The sequence below is a fragment of the Mustela putorius genome, unplaced genomic scaffold (genome assembly GCF_011764305.1).
Source record: "Mustela putorius furo isolate JIRA1106 unplaced genomic scaffold, ASM1176430v1.1 tig00537335_pilon_pilon_pilon, whole genome shotgun sequence".
In the NCBI taxonomy this organism is placed as follows: domain Eukaryota; kingdom Metazoa; phylum Chordata; class Mammalia; order Carnivora; family Mustelidae; genus Mustela; species Mustela putorius.
Window position 1 is genome coordinate 3,658,591 of NW_025422457.1, and position 23,513 is coordinate 3,682,103.

Genomic DNA, 23,513 nt, shown 5'->3' on the forward strand with positions numbered 1-23,513 from the left:
ACTGAACAGATAGTTGTTACTCTAAGAAAGTGGGAGCCAAAAGGAAAGTATCACTAAGTTTCTGTAGTAATTTGAAAGGTGATGTTCTGTACCTTCATCATTAGTTCTCCATTCTTAACATAGGGCGAAGAGCTAAGGAGCAGTGGAATAGTTCAATACAGAGTTTTCACAGAATAATTGCCAAATATAGATCTGTTTCTCTTCTTCATTGCCACCGTACTTCTGCATCTAAACCCACTAGAGATCTCTCACCCAGAACCTCTGAGTCCACAGGAACTTTTCTGGTATCTTCCTCTGCAGCCCCTGGGTTCAGACAAAGATTTTATTAGAGGAGGCATTCCACATGATGTTCCAGCCATGTTTGATTTACCTTTCGTGAACGTCCTTTTTTCTTCTTGGTAGATGTTCCACCTTGCCTAATTTTCTAGTCTGTTCTTTCAGTACTTACCGAACTCCATTCTCCACCACCTGTCATGTTTCTTCGTGTCCTCTTCTGCAGTCATCTGGTTTTGTTGCGTTTTTTTCACCCCATTTTTTTGTTCCATTCTATACTTCTTGCCTTTAATGTTTCCTCATTCTAACCATTCTGGCCTTTAACTTGTTTACCTAATTTTATGCCAGCAAATTTATTGCCTATAACAAGTATATAGGTATAAGTAAAGCTGAAGGAGATAATTTCTTTGCTTAGTAAGAAAGGGTACACAGAACTTGTATTCGGTTCTGAAAGTGGTTTTTAACTTAGGAAAAATGTGGGACATTTCAAATCCTGAGTGGGGTCCTCAGGATGTCTTACTTTATATTTTGAGTTCTGCACGTGTTAGAAAGAGTGATGATAGAATAAAGGTATTTCTAATTCTGTAACTTGAGTCAAATCACTTGCTTGGTATTTCTGTTGCTTTCATATCCTCATCTGAAAAAGTAGAGCTTTATAACTACATATACTGTATTGTTAGTAGTTTATCACAAGGATAAGTGAGACAAATGTATCAAATAACCTAGGGAATAATGTTGACTATAAATGTAGATTATTCTCTTGGCTTATGCTCACGGTCATGTTTGATATCCCTTGCTATTCACTGCCCCTTCCCTTCCCCACTCCCACTTTATTTACCTGTCTCGGTCATTTAGTCGTGAGCTCTTTAAGAAGGTAGGTTTTCTTGCTCATCTCTGTCGCTTACCGTGTTGTCTAATACAGTACCAGATGTGTGAATGAAGCTATTTGTAAATAAATATTTGAATAAATGGGAGTAGAATGCAACGAGTTCTCTGGGGGCCAAGAATGAAACCCTTGGGGAGCAAGGTAGGGGGAGAAAAGTCTTTGGATAAAGGGGACTGAAAAGGAATGGTTGGTAAGACAAAACAACAGCTACAAAGCAACACAACAGCTAGCAAAACTCAGTGATGAGTCATAAGGTCGACTGTTCTAAATGCAACAAAGAGATCCAATAAGATGATGACTGAAAGTGTCCATTGTATTTGCTTATTAGATAACTGGTTGTCGTATGGACAGCAGTTTCAGTGGAGAGGTGGTGGGGTGGCAAGAGGGTTTGTGTGGAAGGCAGATCATAATGCAATAAGGAGCGACTAGGAATTCAGAAAGCAGATAGCACATATGTAGATTCCTCTGAAGGAGTTTGGTAAGAAAAAGAGACATTAAAAGGTTGCTGGAGAAGGAATCGAAGGTCAAGGAGGAGAGTGTTTTGGTTTGGGGTTTTTTAAATTATTGTTTTCTATAGGTGACACTTGATATTCGTAGGTTACAGCAAAGAAGTATGGGAAGTTGGAAGTAGACATAAGAGAGAGGGGATGATAGGCAGGAGGCAGACAAGAATGAAATAGGTATGCTTAGGCAGAGGAGTTAGTTCTGACCAGGAGGAGGTTCCTTTAATAGTGAGATTAATGGAAAAAGGAAAAAAATGGGTGGTTTATATAATGTCAAAAGTCCCTTCCAGATCTGTAATACCATCAGATCTGTTATATATGCAAAGATATGAACTGACCTAGGGGTTAAGAATGTAAATCTCAAGGGGGAACCTGGGTGGCTTAGTGGGTTAAGCGGTGGACTCTTAATCTTAGCCCAGGTCTTAATATCAGCATCGCGAGTTTAAGCCCATGTTGGGCTCCATGCTGGGTGTGGAACTTACTTAAAAAATCAGTCGGTCTTCTATCTCAGGGAACTCCTAAAGTCTGACAAATATGTTGGCTTGTATTTAAGCCCTATTTGTAACCACCCAATCATTAATGTTATTTTGTATGTGTTTCTTTCTTTCTTTTTTTTTTTCTTTTATTATGATTATTTGAGGGAGAGATAGAGGGAAAGTGGGTAAGCATAAGCGGGAGGAGTAGGGAGAGGGAGAGAGTCTCTCTAGCAGACTTTTCACTGAACGAGGAACCTGAGGCGGGTTGATCTCATGACCCTGAGATCAAGACCTCAGCTGAAACCAAGAGTTGGTCTCTTAACCAACTGCACCACCCAGGAGCCCTGGTTTTTATGTTTCTAAGAGGAATAGTAGATAATTTCTTGGACTAGCTTGCTAAATGTGAATGAATACGCTATTTAGGTAAAGTCGTTTTTAATAATGTTTCTGTTCCTTTTGTTTATTTTTTTAAAAGATTTATTTATACATTATTTTGGGGTGGGGGACAGTGTGTGTGAGAGAGAGAATCCCAGGGAGACTCCCCTGTTAGGGCAGGGCCTGCCAGTGGGCCCATCTCAGGAGCACTGAAATCACTACCTGAGTAAAAACCAAGAGCCAGATACTTAACTGACTGAGCCACCAAGGTGTTCTGCTTTTCCTTCTATTTATTTATTTATATTATTTTAAAGATCTTATTTATTTATTTATTTATTTGAGAGAAAGAGGGAGGGACAGAGGGAGAGAAGCAGACTCCCTGCTGTGTGTGGAGCCCAACTCTTGGGCTTGATCCCAAGACCCTGAGATCATGACTGGAGCCAAAATCAAGTCAGATGCTTAACCGACTGAGCCACCCAGGCGTCCCCACTCTGTTCCTTTTAGAGGCACATCCTAGATGGCTCTAATATTTGAGAATTTAAAAGATAAGATTTATAATAAATGTTAAGTGTTATCGTATCCTATTTTCTTCAGTCTTTGCTCAGGTCTCAGTAGTATATGATATTAGGTACACATGTTAAAGTATATAAACTTTACTGTTAGAACACTTCTGACTTACCGATTCTGGCTTATCACTAAGTCTTATTCATGTTTTCCTTGTAGTTATTACAAGAACTATGTACAGTGTTTAATGTAGATTTACCATGCCGTGTGAAGTCTTCCCAATTGGGAATTATCAGCAATAAACAGACGCATACCAGCGCCATAGTGAAGCCACAGTCTAGCTCCTGTTCCTATATCTGCCAGCACTGCCTCGTACACCTTGGAGACATTGGTGAGCCTTTGGTGTGAAGGAATTGCTAATACATTCATCCTTTTCTTTGGCATAGTCACAGAAGGAAATTCCTTTCCTTCAAACTAAGGATTGCACACAATTTAGATGGTCATTATGGAAACTAAAATGTAAATTAACTTAAATTTTCTTAATATTTCGGAATTGGCAATGGATCTTGAAGGTGTCAACTTTCATATTAAGATTTAAGTTTCCTTCAGACTCATGCAGATGTAGGCAAATGAATAAAAAGTGTAATCAAAGCTAAATTTTTCAAAGTGGTGCCATGTCTTCTAAATTCAAAATATCCTCTTGGAATTGTAGGGTTTGTAAGTTACTTCTTCTGAAGCTAGCTTGTCTTTCCTTCCTATCAGTTTATTAAAACCTCTTTTTAAAGTGTTTCCTTTTTACAGTTAAATTTTATTAATATTTTATATATTTTATCTGCGAGTGTTCTGTAACTTATCCTTAAGGTTAACCTAAAAAGGTTGTAAAACAAATTAACTATGGGATTATGTTTCAACTGTCCTCAAATAATAAGGAATGGAGAACATTACTGCTTTAAGTTCAAAGATTTTTAGATTTCTTGATATCATAAATCACTGACCTCCATGCACAGTCACATCAGAGTAAGCACCAAGTTCTGCGCGGAGAATCAGTGAGTAGTGTGTTTAGGTTGTTTTTGCTTTTGGTGTATTCTGTGCACACACATGCTTAATATTGCAGTAGGTATGAGGCATTTTCCAAAATCACTGTATAAGATATTGAAGAAATACATAATTTTCAGATCATATTGTATAGTGTTTTTTATTTTGTTTTGTTTTTAAGTGCCATATAACTCACCCCTTCTTGTGGGCCGGCTCCAGGTCACCAGCATAGTCCATAATGGGAGCTGGTGATGCATGACACTGGAGGACCTGAAAATGGGGGCTAGGTAAGCTTTAAAATTGGTTACATGATGAATGTCCCAAATAGGGAAGACCAGATGGACACTTTACGCATAATCCTATAGTTAATTTGTTTTAACATATCTTCGGTCTTTAATGATCTTAAATTAATTTTAATGTGTTTATTATCTTTAGAATTGAAAACTATAGTTGCTTTGGAAATATTACCCTACTGGTTTTCTATTCATTTGTTTGCTTGTTTTTAAACTAAGCGTTCATTTTTCTCCTTTCAGCTCGATACAGAAACCAGACCAGCCAGGCAGAGTCCTACTACAGGCATGCAGCTCAGCTTGTCCCCTCTAATGGTGAGTGGGCCTCCTACCTCAACTTGTGGATGACTGTGAAACTTTATAACAATACGGAAAATAGCTCAAGGCTCATCTCGTGTCGTCCTCTTTTGTGAAAGCAAAAGATTCCAAGTTTTGGTATTGTGTTTTGGGGATTTGGTATTGATTGATTTGGAGTTTTGGTCATATTTTTTCTTTTAATTGTATATTCTGTATAACCAGAAATGAATATCTTAATAAGATTATTATTCTCAGTAAACCAGTATAAATAGAATATCTCCCAGTGTGATCTAAAATTATTTCAACAAGTTAACTTTGGCTTCCTTAATTACTTATAAAATAATTATTCCTTAATACCACCATTTCCTCACTAGAAAAATTACATTTTATTACCTAAAAGACAGGGCTTTTGTCTTTTGATAACCTTGGGATCGGAATTAGCAGTGGTTCTTGTTTGGTGATCCATGTCATTCTTGTTAAGCCATGTTGAAATTTTTGATTCTCAGAGAAGCCCCTTTGAAGCAGGGGGTGGCAGTGTGCACCTGGTTTCCTACTTGACTGTGGCTGCTTTCCTGCTACAGTGGCCATAGAGACTCTTAAGCCCCTAAAGCCAAGAAGATTTGCTGTCTAGCCCTTTCTAAAGTCTTGTTTAAACGTAATAGTACTCTCTCCCTTTATTGTGTACTTCTTAACCTAAACGTGGTATGTGCTGTTGTGGGAGTATGCTGTTTTAAATTATGCCCATTTGTAATGAGGTAGTCATGAGATTTACTTTATAAAAAACTCTGCATTATTAACTTAAAGGTTTAAAAACTGATCATCTATATTCTGATAGCAAGACTGTGCATCTTGGTTACTATAGAATCTTCATTTTTTCCTCTAGGTCAGCCTTATAATCAGTTGGCTATCTTAGCTTCTTCCAAAGGAGACCATCTGACCACAATTTTCTACTACTGCAGAAGCATCGCTGTGAAGTTCCCTTTCCCAGCTGCCTCCACTAATCTACAAAAAGCACTTTCTAAAGCACTGGAAAGGTAGGGTTGACTTTTCCAACAGGAGTTGGTGTAATCTGGTGGCCTTCACCTGTCAAATTTGGGCATGCAAGAACTGATAGTTACCTGTGTTGCTCTTCTGTTTGCCTAATTTTAAAAAACACATATATTTTAATAGATTTGCATGTAGTCGTTGCTGAGTTTCAAGGAGTCTGCATCTTATTTGTTCCTAGTAGAGGAATACAGGCTTCCCGATACCGAGGACCCCTCTGAGTCTGTTGCAGATGAAAAGTTAGATGCAGATTCCACTCCTTATGTATCAGGTGCTCAAATAATGTGTTTCTGCAGACTGAAACCTCTGTGAGGAGCTGTTAGCCATTTTGCTGCTTAAGACTCATGGAAATTTTTCTTTCATTTCAGCCGGGATGAGGTGAAAACCAAATGGGGTGTTTCTGACTTCATCAAGGCCTTTATTAAATTCCACGGTCATGTGTACCTGAGTAAGAGCTTGGAAAAGTTGAGCCCTCTTCGAGAGAAATTGGAAGAACAGTTTAAGGTTAGATTTTAAAAATATAGAGTGTTTTGTCTTGTCTAACAGGAAACATAAAATTTAGGGGAAGCTGACTTCCAGTTTTTATGTCATTACTTAACTATGAATTGTTGGTAAAAATTAAATTTGAAGCATATGGAATACTTGCATACAACATCCCCTCACGTTAAACAAAGATACCATCTATAGAGAAGCATAGCGGCAGTGTTTGCAGTAAATAGCTGTGGTTGGGCAGAGAGTACTAAAGTGAGGAAAAAACAACTTCCTCCTTCCTTCCTTCCTTCTCAGATCAGGCACCTTTCTTTCTCGGTTTTGAAAGTACCCTTTTGATGGTTTTATATTCTAGGTAGGGTTCTGGTACCTACTTTATAATACTTCATTCTGCAAACCTAGTTCTTTATTCTCACAGTGCTTTGATCCATTGGGATTTGTGGTAGTTTTAAGGAAAGGAATGAGAATTTCACTCAACAGGACTATATTTTACCAATTTATGTAAGGAGATAAAATTAAATAACCTTTTTTCTTATGAAAATGATCTTCTATTAGTATATTAAATTAGCAGTTTATATGTAGTATAGTATATGAAATATGGGAGGAGTCAAGATTAAACATTAACTTTGTTTTCAAATTATTTATTCAACAAATACTTGATTGCCCGTCAGTCACTGTTTTAGTCATGAGGATCAACAGCAAACAGGACAGTCTAAAGAACATTTTCTATTTCTTGGTTACTTCTGGGTATCTAAACACTTGGGGAATTATCTATAACTGCCTTACAGTTTCATAAGTATTAAAAAAGTAATATATTCCAGAAATTGTAGTTTAGATACTTAAGAGACATAATTAGCCAAATATAGTCAATGCGAAGTAGTTTTTACAGAATCATTTTGTAGTTGACACTTCTTATGTATAAGAGATTGTACTAAATAACTATAATAGAAATAGTTTGTTTTAAAATAAGCTTCTAGAGTCCCCTGCTGTTTTCCGCTCCTTTTGGTGGCCTATTTAAACTTAACCCATGATTTATAGAGTCAGGTGCATGAAAGGAACAGCTAATTTTTATGCCCTAAGCTGTTCTGTCTGGACAGAACAAACAAGACTGAAAAGTTTCATTTTAAGTGTTCAGATAGATGAAGGATTATTTTAAAATAATTTATCTTTGTCTGTTTTTGAGGTCAGAACTGAAATTAAATCTTAAATCTTAAAAAAGGGATCTGTAGGGGGTTGCTGGTGATTCTCTCTTTTGAGAGTTTTTAAGTCAGGTTGACAGCCATCTTTCATGGATGGTTTAGGTACAGTTCTATAAAATAGCAGGGGATTGGACCAGATGACCTCTGTGTCTATGAAAGATATATTCCCTAAGTGGAGAGAGAGGGGGAAATGAAATCTTCTCTATGTAAGTTATTCTGGTCTAGAATCTAGTCATTTGCATTGGATGCAACCTCAGACACTGATATTCTCTTGAAGTTTAAATGTATAAAGATTTTGTTTGTTTATTTATTTATTTGAGAGATAGCATGTACACACAAGCTGGGGGAAGGGGCAGGGACGAATGGCTCTGTCCTGAGCAACTGAGGGTAGAGCCTAGTTTAGGGCTCAGTCATAGGACCCCGAGATCATGATCTGAGCCAAAACTAAGAGTCCGACATTTTAACTGACTGAGCCACTAAGGCACCCCTCAAGTACATATTTCTTACATATTTCTTCCTTCCTTTCTTTCTTTCTTTCTTTCTTTCTTTCGTTAAGATTTTTATTTGTTTATTTGACGAGATCACAAGCACGCAGGGAGGAAGGTGGGGTGGGGGGGGAAGCAGGCTTCCTGCTGAGCAGAGAGCCTGATGCGGGGCTCCATCCTAGGATCCTGGGATCATAACCTGAGTTGAAGGCAGAGGCTTTAACCCACTGAGCCCCCGCCAGGCACCCCTCCGGTATACATTTCTGTATATAAAGTTGTGGGGGGATATGTGGGCAATTGTAAATATACTTTGAAGAATCGTTCCAACGCTTTGAAGTTAAACATAGTATGAGGCAGATCTATTTTAAACTTTACTCATTTCTGAAACATCAGAAGAACATTGTTGGAGTGAAATTTTAGTGTAGTTGAGTAAATATGCAAAAGTGTTTCTAAAGCATATGTAGATCATTAGTATCATCTACATGTAAACTTCAGTGTGTCTGTGTAACTAGCAATCTTTAGCTCCTAAGTTGAGGTTTATTGAAAGGCTTAAGGCCTGGGGTTTAGGAAATGAGACACGAGGCTTTTTATATATGTTCACTATGTACTGTTTTTTCCGAACTGCTCTTGAAGACATCTTTGAGTAACACTGTGTCAGCTCCGATCTGATTTTGTTCCTGATGAGGCGCTTTACTTACTACAGTGTAATCTAAATTTTATGAAGTTACAACGAAACAGTTTCACATTTCCTTACAAAGGTGTGGGTTGTGCCTTCACTAAATACTTATGGAGTACCTCCTGTGTACCATACACTTCTCTGGGCTCTTGGGGACAGAAGGGAGACCAAGACAAAGTCTGTGCTTTCTTGAAATTTTACATTATCATTTACATTACTTAGGATGCACTCATATGATTAATGTTTCTGTACATACACTAGAAAATCCCTTAAAGGGCTGTGTTTGTCTTCTGTTGGGTATTGCCATCTAAAATAAAATGCCAGTGGATTAATAGATACATTTTTCCACAAGGAAAAATGTTTTTTGAAAAATAGAAGCTATAATTCTCATTTTATTCCAGTACGCTATATTTGTGTAAATGGTCAATTTAAAAGGTTGTATGTACAGATTAAAGGAGAACTTCTGTGGGAGAAGTCTGAAGAAGAGATAGAATTTCAGAATGTTTTGAAGAAAGGAAAGAAAAATGCTTGATGCCTTTGGAAAAGGAAGAAGCATTCTTGATGTATGTACTGGAATGGCAGATGGCAAGGAGGCAGAGAAAGGAGTTTAAGTGGAATTGAATTGTACTTTTCTGCCATGATAATGTAAAAGACCTTGCTAATAGAATCATTAAACTTACTCTGGATATTTCAGGTTCTTTCTGTAAATAGGAAAAAAAATCTTTGGAGCTGGATAAAGGCAGCTGTAAATTTCTCAAGATGGTAGGCTCTCTTGTCATTGCTGGTAGAACTGTAAATAAGGTTATCACCATAAACCAAGTGACAGTGAATTCCCACTTGTATCCATTTCCTAAGAGGGAGGGAGGTTGACTCTTCCCTAGGTTAAGCATATGGTGAAGCGAGGATATCATCTCTAGTAGCTATCAGCTTTTAGGAACTTGTGTTTGAAATATATTTTATGTGGAAATAAACTAAAAGTACTGCAGGTGCTAAGGTAAAAGGGTGACTAAGTTGAGGCTGCCGGCTGAGAGCATGGTCAGTGATTTCTTTCTCATAATAACCTGGTTAGCAGGTTGCTGTGAACAACACACAGTTATTAAGTAAAAGGAATTTGATGATGAAGATCATAGATGTGCTTTCCTAAGATGTAGAAGTTACCTATAATACATTATTTATTGTCTTAGTAGATCATTACCCCATGTTCCAAAGTAGGTTCTTGTTATCTACCCCATTTATAAGTAAGTTTCTTTAAATTTGTCAAGCCTCTGAAAGAGTAAATTTTATGACAAATTTTGGAAGTCATTCTTTATGTATAACTTATATACGTATGACCAACAGTTCAAAATATTTTTCAGTCTTTTAGTTTGAAATTTCCTTTTTACTGTGTACATTTACTTTCTAGTCATTGGTTCCAACTTAATATTCTACTATGTATGCATTTCTTACAAAACTGCTTCTAATGGATTAAGATGTATATGTTTATTGACTGACTCCCAAAACTTTTTTCTCATCATATTAAAAAACACACAGTTTACAAAAGGGAAAAAAAGTATTGTGAAAAACAGCTCAAAGAGCCCTGTGGTGTCTGGGCTAATTCCTTTGAAGGCAGAGAGTCAGCCGGAGAAACATCAAACCACATCAGACTTCGTTAAAATCCTGGGATTAAGGGTGGAGACATTTACTTATCTGTATCTGTTAGTCATGTGACTTTAAATGCAGACCGCCAGTTTAATTCTTGTGAGGAAGGTGGCTCCTGTTCTTGATAATATATGCAGTATTTCTGTCATCTTTTACAGAGGCTGCTATTCCAGAAAGCTTTCAACTCTCAGCAGTTAGTTCACGTCACTGTCATTAACCTGTTTCAACTTCATCACCTTCGTGACTTTAGCAATGAAACGGAGCAGCATAGTTATAGCCAAGATGAGCAGCTGTGTTGGACACAGTTGCTGGCCCTCTTTAGTAAGTATTAAATCATTTAATTTTCTGTGCTGTCTTCTTTGGAAAGCATAATGTTAGGCATTTTCATTATCTTAACAGAGTACTAGTGACATATGAAAATGTGTCCTATATTTCCCAGTATTGAATTTGGAGGCCTAAACCCTAAGTTCTATCCTTTTATCTACTCCTATTCCCCTCACCAACTATATCTGTAACTCTTTTTTTAAGATTTTATTTATTTGACACAGAGTGAGCACACAAGCAGGGGGAGCAGCAGAGGGAGAGAGAGAGAGAGAAGCAGGAGGGACCCCAATGTGGGGCTCAGTCCCCTGACCCTGGGATTATGACCTGATCTGAAGGGCACCTGGATGGTGCCCTTGTAACATTTTTTTTTTTTTTTTAAGATTTTATTTTTAAGTAATTTCTACACCCAGCATGAAGCTCATCCTCACAACCCTGAGATCAAGACTCACATGCTGTAATGACTGAGCCAGCTGGGCACCCCTGTAACATTTTTATCATGTTATCCCTGTAACATTTTTAACATGGGGGGAAAAAATGCCTTTTTAGAAAAAAGCTGTGAGGTATTTGTGTTAAGTAGGATATAGCAGAAGGCTCATAATGGTAGTTTAATTTGGACTGGTACATAGTTTCAAATATCTTATGCTTTCTGAATACATTTTTCCTTTAAGTGTCTTTTCTTGGCATCCTGTGCAAGTGTCCTCTCCAGAACAAGTCTCAGGAGGAATCCTACAATGCCTATCCCCTTCCTGCAGTCAAGGTCTCCATGGACTGGCTGAGACTCAGACCCAGGGTCTTTCAGGAAGCAGTGGTGGATGAAAGACAGTAGTAAGTATCTTAGAATTTCATGTTAGCTTGTGTGCTTTTTTTGTTTGATAGTCCTAGATATGTAGAAACCGCCTCCTAAAACACAATATTTGAACAGTGAAATGCTTGTATTTCCTACCTACTCTCTGAAAATTGAACCAAAGACCTCTTTGTGTGCTTTTTATTTATTTGTTTGAATTTCTCGTGTGAGGCACAATCTTAAGGATTTCTGGCTCTCTGTGGGTTACCCCCCATTCCTGGCTGCCATCGTGGGGAAGAAGCGTTTTTCACGTTCAAAATGAAATTGAAGTAAAACCAGTTTACTTCTTACCTATTACAGTATGCTCCAATTCTCTGTTTAGAAGTTGAAGAGAAGTGATTTTTTTTTTTTACTTTTTCCATTATTTTCTGTTTGCCTTAGAGTAATACCCAGTTTAAGTTATGTTTGCTTGTTTTGAGCATAGAAGATTGGAAATTATTTTGGTTCTCACCATTTTCTCTGTAATCTCTACTCAAAATAATTGTGATGTTTCTTAGAAGCTTTTGATTTTATGGTGACAAATGAAAGCTTTCAGTTTACCTTGATATTTTTACAGAATGTGGACTTTTTTGTATCATAAAGAAAAGGCATACTCATCACCCTTGAACAGAGAATGTAATTTGTCTGTGGTGTACCCTACCCTGTCACAGATTAAGAACTAGCAATGGGTTCCATAACTGATAATGTATATGACAGCTTTGAAAACATAATATGTTGTTTCTCTAGACAGTGTGTTCTTAGTGAATATCCATTATCAGTGCTTAACAATTTATTTTCACTAATTATTAAATTAGGAGCCTGGGAAATGCTTTGCCATAATAGGTCTCTGTTATACATCTTTGACCCTTTTTTTGTATCTCTTATCTAGACATCTTTGAAAATAGGTTTTAGGAAATCATATAGCCTTTAAAATGCTGAAGCAAGGGGAAAAAAATACATAAAGTCCAGGCCCTATAAATAACATTGTGATGGCTTATTAGTGTTTTGGTTTCTCTATTTTAAAAAAGTCTGAAATGTCTCTTTAATTTACAGCATTTGGCCCTGGCTAATTTCTCTCCTAAATAGTTTCCATCCCCATGAAGAGGATCTTTCAAGTACTAATGGTAAGGGCTATCTTAATCTTATGTTGTTGACATTGTTCTAAATCACCAATACTAGGCTTAAGGCCAGAGAAAAAACAGGCTCTTGTTGTTAAGTGTTTAACTTAGTGACTTTAAGTTCAGTATCTCAGAAGTGACTTTGAACTCTCTACTCATCATGATTAAGAGGATGGAATTAGAGAGAATGTTCTTAACTTTTCTCCCAGTAGCATATTCTCCTATTTAGCTACTTTTGAATAGGAGTCCAAAGAGAACAATACCCTTAAATTCTTTCTTCTTCTTTCCTCCTCATTGTTACTATTTTTTTTTAAAGGTGCTAATGGGAACAGTATTATTCCATTAAAGTAATACCTGTTTATTATAGAACATCTGGGACATTGACATATTAAGAACAGGAGTCACCCATCCCTTTCTCATACAAAGATACTTTGTACTTATTCATGTGATAGTGTATTTCTTGGGACATTTTTCTTACATGTATATATACCTGGCCTGTGATTGCTTTCAGATACAGCTTTGCACCTGCTTTTTTTTTTTTTTTTTAAGATTTTATTTATTTATTTGACAGAGATCACAGGTAGGCAGAGAGGCAGGCAGAGAGAGAGGAGGAAGGCGGCTCCCCACTGAGCAGAGAGCCTGATGTAGGGCTCAATCCCAGGACCCTGGGATCACGACCCGAGCCAAAGGCAGAGGCTTTAACCCACTGAGCCACCCAGGTGCCCCTGCACTTGCTTTTTATTTTTTTTTTTTTTATTTATTTTTTTTTTTTTTAAAGATTTTATTTATTTATTTGACAGAGAGAGATGACAAGTAGGTAGAGAGGCAGGCAGAGAGAGAGAGGAGGAAGCAGGCTCCCCGCTGAGCAGAGAGCCCGATGCGGGACTCGATCCCAGGACCCTGAGATCATGACCTGAGCCGAAGGCAGCGGCTTAACCCACTGAGCCACCCAGGCGCCCCTGCACTTGCTTTTTAAAGTTAACATTATATTGTTAGCATTTTCCTTTGCCATTTAAACATGTTTGAAACGTGATTTTTACTGGCTGCATAATATTCTGCTCTGTGAATATGCCATCATGATTTTTTTAAATTTTTATTTATTTTTAAGATTTTATTTATCTATTTGAGAGAGAGAGAGCATGAGAGGGAAAAAGGTCAGAGGGAAAAGCAGACTCCCCCTGGAGCTAGGAGCCTAATGTGGGACTCGATCCTGGGACTCCAGGATCATGAACTGAGCCGAAGGCAGTTGCTTAACCAACTGAGCCACCTAGGTAGTTTAGACCATCATGTGGCCTCATTGTCTATTTCCTTTAAAATTTTCCCCATTATAAATAATTCTGCACTGAACAATCTGTAGGTGACTCCTTTCTGATTATTTTACTCCTGTCAGATCAGTGCTTCTCAAGTGTTAATTTGTAATGAATCACCTGGGATTTTGTTAAAAATGCGGTTTATGATGAATCATAAACTGGTAGGTTTGGGATAGTGCCTAAGTTTCTACATTTCTAGCTCTTGGGTGATGTTGGTGTTGTTTTTCAAAACTGTGAGCAAAACAAGGAGATAATCTAAACAATGAGATTACTGGATCTGAGGCTGTAAAGTGTTAAGGCTGCTAGGGAAGAAAGGTCCCATTGTCTCCATTCCCTTAGGCTTGAGTAGTGGGTAAGGAATAGGGGACAGTGTCAAGGACCCAGAGACGACCTGCAGGGATTTGATACATGAATTCTGCTCTCAGGATTACTATAGAGAAGAGCAGAGAACTCTGAGGATTATAGATAGCATTTTTTTCTGTATAGAAGATTGTCATTTTCTTGATTTAATGAACAACACTGTGCTGAGTAACAGTTCTTAAATTAAAATGTTTACAAATCTTGCTTTCTACCTTTCTGTAGCTACACCACTTCCAGAGGAGTTTGAGTTACAAGGATTCTTGGCTTTGAGACCTTCTTTCAGGTGAGTGGCAGCTCAAGGAGTTTTATTTCAAAACCAGTGATTATAGCATTAAAATGAGAAATCAGGCTTGGGTATAAAAGAACCTTAACCTTTGGTCTATCCCAACTTTGTCTTATTTTCCTAACAGCAACTAAAAGCTTAAGTTTTTTGATACGAAATGGATTTGTATATGTCATGTTTTTACCTGCTGCATAATACACAACTAAGTGCTTTTCCAAATATGGGGGAAAGGAAAGGAAAAGAAAATTGCTTCTCCCGGCAATATTTATACACTGGATTTTTTTTATACGTTATTGAAATTAGAGAAGTCTCAAAAATGGGAACTAAATGTAAACCAAAGGATACTGCTCGACATCTTTCATACCAATAAAGATGGTAAAGCAGTTTGTTTTTATAGTCATTCTCGTCTCTTCTCCTCCTTTCAGAGGAATAACTTCGTACTCCTTTTCAAGTCTGACTCTTTCCTCTTTCCTCTGTGTCCATGATCCCATCCCTTCCTGCCTGCTCACCTGTCACCCTCTCTCTGTGTTGTGTTTCTCGTATCTTTTTTTTTTTAAACAACTGGTTACTTTTAGCCTAGTAACATTCAGGTATACGTTGTTCTTTTTCTTTTCTTTTCTTTTCTTTTTTTTAAGATTTTATTTATTTATTTGTCAGAGAGAGAGAGGGAGAGAAAGCGCGCACAAGCAGGGGGAGCAGCAGGCAGAGCAGGCAGAGGGAGAAGCAGGCTTCCTGCTGAGCAAGGAGCCCGATGCGGGACTCGATCCCAGGACCCTGGATCATGACCTGAGCCAAAGGCAGCTGTTTAACCGACTGAGCCACCCAGGCCTCCCTACCTTGTTCTTCTTAAAAAGTAAAATTCACCACCCCATCTTTCTCTGATGTTTCCCTTTGTCTTCATCGTGAGACTTTTTAGAAGGACAGTTAACTGACCCTGCTTCACTCCCAGCCATTTCTCTGCTTCCTGCAACTCTAACTAATAGCGCCTTCCTGGTTACCAGACTCCACTGACTTTAAAATTTTCATCCTATTCAGTTTTCTCTAGCATTGAGTCTGTTTATCCCATTCCTTCATGAAGCCTCCTTTTTCTTAGCTCTACTATCATATTCCATCTCTTTCACTTTCTTCTGTACCACATGCCTCAGAGTAGTATTGTCCAGACTTTTCCCCGCCCCTGCCCTCCCCACCCTCTGCCTTCTTTCTGATGGTCAGATCCATCCTTTTGTCTTGAGCTTTCATCTCTTGGCTAGTAAGTCCAAAATTTTCAGTTCTTTTTTTTGGAGTTTGGACTTCTGTTTTAACAATCTGATCTCCCATATACATTTCAAAGTTTAATATGACCCAAAACGACTCTTGTTTTTCCTATCTGGTCAGCAAAACTTGATCTTTCTATATTTATCTGTGTGCCATTATCCACCTACGTGAACTCTTAAAAAAAAAAATCCTATTTCCATTAACCTTTCTCACCAAGTCTTTGTGATTCTGTGTTTAAAATGCCTTTTAGATCCAGCTCCTCCCATTTACTTCCCTTTGGTTCAGGCTTTTATCACTATTAACCTGGAGTATAAAAAGCTTCCCATTCAACCTCCCTACTAAGAGTCCCTCTCCTTCTATAAGTCATTTCTGGCATGCTTCTGTAATTATATTTTAAATATAGACCTGTTAATGTCCCATTACTAATACGAAGACTTAAATTCACTCACCCCCAGTGGTTCCAGTATGTTTTTTAGCTTCATGTGCAAGTGCTAGATATTTCTCAGCCATATTTCCTGCCATCTCCACCCTCCTTTCCCCTAATACGAACATTCTCTACATTCCCTGTGTCCTATTTTTGAGTAATTCTGTTTTTATTCCTACAAGACTTTGTTTATGCTATGCCTGGAAGACTCCATTTTCCTCCTCTGTCCTTCCCTTACCTACCTGTGTGCACTTGCCATTCCTGTCAAAGTCCAACTCCAGTAACACGCCATGAAAGCTTTTCAGAGCTGATCAGAAGGAAGAAGCCCCCCTATTGCCATGCTTATTCTTTGCATCATTTTTATTGTGACACTCATCAAATTGATTCACAGTCTCCTATTTCATCCTTATGACAGAGACGATTTCTCTTTCTCATTTATCTTTGTGTATTCAGCATCTAGCCGACTATCTGGCAGTGCTTAGATGCTTTTAAAAAAAACAGACTGCCCTTAATGAAGAGAAATCTGAAAAATCCTTATTTTTTTCAGGTTGATTTACCTTCCAAATGTCAATGAGGTTATACTCTATGATACGTATACATTTGCCTGGTTTAGGGTCACCTAAATGCATAATTAACAGTTTGTTAGAATAGGCATGCTCTCGGATCCCTAGCATTTGCAGTGTTCATTTCAAACAGATGACATAGAATGCAACATAAGTGTTAATGAAAACTTTTACAGAAAAAGTATCTTTCCAAATAAAAGATTGTGATTTGTTTGAGCTCCTCATTTAGAAAGTAAAATCTAAATTAAAAGTATGTTAATGTAATGAATTTGCATGTTACCTTTTTTGCTTTGTTTCATTGTCCATAAAATCCTTGGGAGCTCGTATTCAAATGCAGTGGATTACATCAGGTAGCTAGTCTGTATGCAAAAATCTGAAACCATTGCAGTTAAGTGGGTGAACTTGGTTGCCTGGCAAATCTCTTTAGAAGTTTAATTTTGTATAATTTGCTTATATCAATTTTAGGAACTTGGATTTTTCTAAAGGCCACCAGGGTATCACAGGAGACAAGGAAGGTCAGCAACGACAAATACGGCAGCAGCGCTTGATCTCTATAGGCAAATGGATTGCCGATAATCAGCCAAGGTATTTCTTACCAGATGCACTTACATACCCTGCATGTGTTTCCCGCTCTGTTTAATGCTACTATAAACTCTTAAGTCAGAATGTTGTTAACACATAAGATTTTGACCCTGTTGATCCTGAGTGTATTCCATTTAATCTCTGTTCTCCCCGTCAAACTGCCTTGTGTAGAGGAATAGGCTTTGTCTCCCCTTGAATCATGAGCTTCTGCTCTAGTTTACAAACATCTGTGTAAATTTAACCAACTGGTAGGTTCATAGGTGGTTTGTGTTGGTGGGGGCAGGGTGGTCAGTGTCGGTCAGGACAGCTCAGAGTCCGATAAGTTTCTAGTACTGCCACTTCCTGAAGTGTGTGTCCTTGGGATCTTCCCAGTTGATTATCACCTTTTTCAAAGTCAGCAACTGTTTCATATTCATTTCTGTCTTCAGGCTCTTGTCACACTGCAGCATTTAAATGGTTGCATGTTTGAATGAACTTAGTCCTTTTGAACTCTAGTTTTTATACCTATAAAATAGGAATTAGGGATTGTCACTGCAAGGGCCTAGTCTAGTGCTTCGTACTTAAGATATGCTCAGTCAATGTAACTGTAATCAGTAGAATACATTAAAAGAGCATGGGAATGTTATGGGAATGCTAAGCGATATTGAGAATCCAAATTTTTCTGAAACTACTTTTTATGTTATATAAAAAGAGTTATGTTATACTGTGATACCCCACTGTCTCCAAGTCTTTGGGACTGGGGATGTACTGACTGTTGGGGCCATATGCAGTTGCAGTGTTAGTGGTTTTTAGGTTTATGGTTTTCATATATGGATTTATTTTTACTTTTTTAGGCTGATTCAGTGTGAAAATGAGGTAGGGAAATTGTTGTTTATCACAGAAATCCCAGAGTTAATACTGGAAGACCCCAGTGAAGCCAAAGAGAACCTCATTCTGCAAGAACCATCCATGGTAGAGTCCCTGGCTGCGGACGGGAACCCAGGACTGAAATCAGTGCTGTCCACGGGCCGTAATCTAAGCAACAACTGTGACCCAGGAGAGAAGCCAATGGTCACCTTCAAAGAGAACATTAAGCCGCGAGAAGTGAACAGAGACCAAGGAAGAAGTTTTCCTCCCAAAGAGGTGAGAAGGGACTATAGCAAAGGAATTACTGTAACTAAGAATGATGGAAAGAAGGACAACAGCAAGAGGAAAACAGAAACCAAGAAATGCACCTTAGAAAAGTTACAGGAAACAGGAAAGCAGAGTGTGGCAGTGCAGGTAAGCTGTATTTGAACTATAACGCAGGTAGAGGAAGACTCACAACAAAAGGCAAGATTTTTCATTTTGTTCCTAAAGCCTTGAGAATTGGCTCTTCTGGAAGCGTGAATGCATTCTTTGAATGCCGAATAGTAAGGTCACGTAAGAGCTATGGTAGGTGGTTACTCCATCAACTCTTCAAAATTGTAATGTGAGTGGAAAAAAAAATCTCAACTTGATGTGACATTTTTGTCAATCCTCTCCAGTTTAAGTGGTTTGAAATGACCAGTTGCAGACCTATTAACCATATGAAGAATTCTATTTTCTTTGGAAAGTGTAACTGCCATTTGTTAATGTTATATGGGGAAATTTGGGGGTCTTTTAGGCATCCAGTAGAACCAAGGATATATTAAGGCTTATAGTGTTTTTTTTTTTCTCCTTAATTCACTAAGAAATAAAAGATATTCTTGGAAAAAGGTGAGGCTCTTTTTCTTGGCCTTTATACCTGTCCCAGCCAGTAGCATTATGTCATTTCAGCGTCACGCTGACTCATGGGAATTTATAAAGCAAGAATTTAAGTCTCTTGCTGGGGAGAGGTAAACACTGCTCAGTTATTTGTGACTCTGTTTTTCTTAAACCTTTCCAAAGAGATACAGACTATACTACATGTAAACCAAAGGTCTTTGCTCTGTGGTTTCATTAACACCATTAATGTTTGAACAAAGACCTAAGTAGCCATTTGATTTGTTAGCACATTTTGACAAATGTATTTGTTTGCAGTAGGCCTGAGGACCCTTACATTACTGAAGGCTGCTTGCAAATTAATAGTGCCTTCAGTGCAGTGTATTTCACCTCTAGAGTCTTTTTGGGAAACAGAGAAATAACATAATAGTTACATTTTGAGATTAGTAGTAGAGGGAGAAACAGAGAGAAACCTGGTAGAAATCGAGAAAAGGCATGTTGGGAGAGAGGTGCTGGGGAAAAGTGAAGAACAAACCAATGAACGATGAAGCCAAAGGACCAGTGCTGAGACCAGGGATAGACCAGGGATGAAGCCAGTGTTTCGTGCCTGCTCTGCCTCCTCTGCAGCCGCCTCCCTACGAGAGCCGGACTGAGACCTCCTTTTTGGCCTCCCTTCCCTCTTAAATCTGCTTCTGATGATTAAAGAAAGCCTGACAGGAGTCAGTGTATCACCACTCTCCGTACCTCATCCGAAGGTCTTCACGAATGTCACCTGCTTTCCTTCATTTTACTCATTCTGAGCAACACGTATGACATCGTATTCTCTGTAGCTCCTTGTGTAGGACCTCAGGGCCTGTTCCTTACTGCTGAAAGTAGTTCTAAAGGGGTGTCCGCATGGAGGGGGGGGTGCCTGACTGGTATGCTTAAGGCTGTCCAGAAGAAATTAAACTGAGGCCCAAAGTATGTCCCCTGTGGGTTGATAGTCATCGTTATTAAGTCATAATTTATATATGTTGTTGAATGAATTCAAGTGCAGAGGTCCCTAGGGCCCATAATAGGTGGCTTGAGATTATAGGCAAGTTTTTACCCTGCTGGCAAGACATTTCTCATTTGTAAAACAAATGAGTTCTCAGGTCCTTTCCGTGTTTAGTATTTTTATGATTTTGTGAAAGGAAAATAATTAGACTAGTAAAACTAAGCCTTATATCTTTTATTGACAAATAACCTATTTTGATTTTTCCCATTTTTAACTTAGGTGAATTTAAATACCTTCATAGGCTTCTTTTTTTTTTTTTTTTTTTTTGGACATAGTGGGTTTTGAATACTTTCTTAGAGTGGGTGCTTCTTTCTGACACATTTATGTTTCAGATTATTATAATGTTGCTTCTATTGGTCATAGGTAAAATCCCAGACAGAACTAAGAAAGACTCCAGTGTCTGAAGCCAGGAAAACACCTGTAACTCAAACCCCAAGTCAAGCAAGTAACTCCCAGTTCATCCCCATTCATCACCCTGGAGCCTTCCCTCCTCTTCCCAGCCGGCCAGGTAAATACACATTTTATACTTTGTTCTACTTAATCTCAGCTGTGTGTGAGTTTCTGCTCATTAATCAAGTAATTCATACTCTACTGGAGTTAGAATTACTAAACCATAATGTTAAAAGGTAGAAGGAAGTTCTCCTTTCTCTAATGCTTATGAAGTTATTTTTGAGCCATTTCTCTAGTTTATTTACAAGTGCATGATTTTACCATGAAAGAATTCCCATCACTAACTCTAGCATTTAGGAGACCACCTTTAAAGTACTCCAGTTGCCTCAGTGGGTAGAAGTAGCAGCCCCCACTACTCTAATTTAATTCTTGAAATCAAGTTAAAGATTGATGTTTGATCAGTCTCACTTGCTGGTCGATCCTTGTTCTTGTATAATTTATTAGAGGACCTCTTCTCTACCCTACTCCATGTCCCCTTCAGATGACTTATTTTTGCGTTTCTTTTGCTAAATGCCTTTAGAACTAAAGCTGCTGTGTTCTTCTATTTTGAAGGGTTCCCGCCCCCCACATATGTTATTCCCCCTCCTGTGGCATTTTCTATGGGCTCAGGTTACACCTTCCCAGCTGGTGTTTCTGTCCCAGGAACCTTTCTTCAGCCTACAGCTCACTCTCCAGCAGGAAACCAGGTGCAAGCTGGGAAACAGTCCCACATTCCTTACAGCCAGCAACGGCCCTCTGGACCAGGGCCAATGAACCAGGGACCTCAACAACCACAGCCACCTTCCCAGCAACCCCTTACATCTCTACCAGCTCAGCCAACAGCACAGTCTACAAACCAGTTGCAGGTTCAAGCTCTAGCTCAGCAACAATCCCCCACAAAAGCTGTGCCGGCTTTGGGGAAAAGCCCTCCTCACCACTCTGGATTCCAGCAGGTAAGTTAGAGTGGCGGGTACTGTGCAGCTGAAATAAGGAGGGAAGACTGAAGTTATACAGTGTTCGGTTAATTAGAAATACTGGTTAAGCTTTCAGATGTTTTTGCTGTGTAAGGATTACGGAAATGCAAAAATATTCCTCTTGCTGTTTAGGAAAGTTCAAATGTTTTCCTTTCTCTTGTAAAGGAGACTAGATCTTAAGTACCGTTCTTTGCTGCTACTTGTCAGCTTTGTAGAAAAGGACTTTGTGTAAATAATTCTCTCCTATTTGAACAAAAACTGCAGAAGGGAAATAGAATTGTAATCTTGGTGAGGTGTTAAGGATAGGATGCCATTCTTAAAAATGGCAGCTTGAGGCAGGAAGGGGGAAAACACACACACACTCATTTGTTCATTAACATCATGAGTGATTGAACTGAAAGAGAACATGAGTTCAGTGCCCCACATGTGTTCCCAGAAAGCTCTGTGTATTGAAAAACCTAAAGGGTAAAGGACTGCTGAGTTTTGTTGGTTGTAAGACCCCTCATGTTGATTCTGTGATGTCCTGAGTACTGAATGTAACATTGCATTTTATCCTCTTGATGACAAGCATCTCTTTTTCAGTATCAACAGGCAGATGCCTCCAAACAGCTGTGGAATCCCCCTCAGGTTCAAGGCCCATTAGGGAAAATCATGCCTGTGAAACAGTCCTACTACCTTCAGTCCCAAGACCCCATAAAACTGTTTGAGCCGTCATTGCAACCTCCTGTAATGCAGCAGCAGCCTCTAGAGAAAAAAATGAAGCCTTTTCCCATGGAGCCATATAACCATAATCCCTCAGAAGTCAAGGTCCCAGAATTCTACTGGGATTCTTCTTACAGCATGGCTGATAACAGAGCTGTAATTGCCCAGCAAGCAAATATGGACCGCAGGGGCAAACGGTCACCAGGAGTCTTCCGTCCCGAGCAGGATCCTGTGCCCAGGATGCCGTTTGAGGTGTGTGTCCTTTCCTGTCGCCAGACACAACAGAACTAGGTCTCGGGCTGCATATTTTGACTTTCTCAAGTAGGCATTTATAAAGGCCGCTCTGATTCATGAGCGCTCTAGCGAGCTGCTGAGTAACCGTTGTGGCTCTTGGTCACCCCCTCACAATTGCACAGTGATTTGATCTGGGGGAGTGGAAGAATTCCGTTACTGTTGTGGACCTGTGATGGTCTGGCAGAGAGATGGTGCAGAAATCTCTAACACAGCACGTTAGAGAATTCTGAAACAAAGCTCCTCTCAGTTGGGCTGAATCATCTAAGTTTAAAAATAGGTTTACTGCGTATTTAAACAAATTGCTTTCTGAGAGGAACAAAGTCAGCCAGTTATCTTTGATAGTGGAGTTCCCCTTCCTTTCTCTCTTAATTCATGAGAAACAGGTGTGTTTGTAATTTTCAAGAGAGAATGTAATTTTCGAAAGAGCTGTTTCTCTGTTAGCCCAAGATAGGCTAATCCCCTTGCTCCGCCGCATTGGTTTACTCACAAGTCTCGTTAACCTTTTATGTTCTCCGTGTTTGGCCGTGGTTTATGCTTCTTTTGTCTTGATCTTTTGCACCGTGCTCCTTGTGTCACTGTACTTTTACTTCAGAGCCTTTTCTTCCTTGCATAGTACTGTCTGCTATAATTCTCCTTGACCTGAGTTGCTTCTGTGCCCTAAACCATGCTACTACTCCTTTGTGCTTTTGTCATCCCTTACTGCATCTCACTGTGATCCTTTCTGTCACTAGGACCCCAAGGGCTCCCCTCTGCTTCCTCCGGACCTGTTAAAGAGTCTGGCTGCCTTGGAGGAAGAGGAAGAGCTGATTTTTTCTAACCCTCCTGATCTTTACCCAGCTTTGCTGGGGCCTCTCGCCTCTCTTCCTGGACGGAGCCTCTTTGTATGTATTTGACGTAATTCTCCTTGCTCTAACCCCAGCTTCTTTCCTGAGATTTTGGAGTCCTTGGAATAGATGCTTTCTTTTTTTCTGGAGCTTTTCTTTTTTTACCAAATTGTACCATTTGTTTCCTTACTGCCCAGACTAACCTTCAAACAGTAGTAGAACATGGGAAAACATCTTGGACTCCATAGCTGTAAATTTCAGAGTCACAGCTTTGTCGTATGTGTTATCCAGAAGCATCCTTCAGGGCAGGTCACACAGGGTGCAGTGCTGGCAAATTAACTT

General features: G+C 38.9%; 1 protein-coding gene across 14 annotated transcripts in view; it reads left to right on the forward strand.

Moving 5' to 3' along the window:
- The window catches only part of SMG7 (SMG7 nonsense mediated mRNA decay factor), a 93,675-nt gene that overhangs the window by 62,986 nt on the left and 7,176 nt on the right, over positions 1 to 23,513 (forward strand). For 4 of the 14 annotated variants that reach the window (XM_013064207.2, XM_004767928.3, XM_004767927.3 and 1 more), the window contains 14 exons: positions 3,237 to 3,408; positions 4,586 to 4,657; positions 5,523 to 5,673; positions 6,052 to 6,187; positions 10,329 to 10,491; positions 11,163 to 11,319; positions 12,371 to 12,441; positions 14,328 to 14,388; positions 17,095 to 17,214; positions 18,045 to 18,471; positions 20,312 to 20,456; positions 20,951 to 21,330; positions 21,934 to 22,305; positions 23,079 to 23,228. In XM_013064207.2, coding sequence (XP_012919661.1) covers positions 3,237 to 3,408; positions 4,586 to 4,657; positions 5,523 to 5,673; positions 6,052 to 6,187; positions 10,329 to 10,491; positions 11,163 to 11,319; positions 12,371 to 12,441; positions 14,328 to 14,388; positions 17,095 to 17,214; positions 18,045 to 18,471; positions 20,312 to 20,456; positions 20,951 to 21,330; positions 21,934 to 22,305; positions 23,079 to 23,228 — 2,577 coding nt within the window. The remainder of the gene's footprint in view (positions 1 to 3,236; positions 3,409 to 4,585; positions 4,658 to 5,522; positions 5,674 to 6,051; positions 6,188 to 10,328; positions 10,492 to 11,162; positions 11,320 to 12,370; positions 12,442 to 14,327; positions 14,389 to 17,094; positions 17,215 to 18,044; positions 18,472 to 20,311; positions 20,457 to 20,950; positions 21,331 to 21,933; positions 22,306 to 23,078; positions 23,229 to 23,513) is intronic. The other 10 variants (XM_004767932.3, XM_013064210.2, XM_045074294.1 and 7 more) reach the window with 6 other exon arrangements.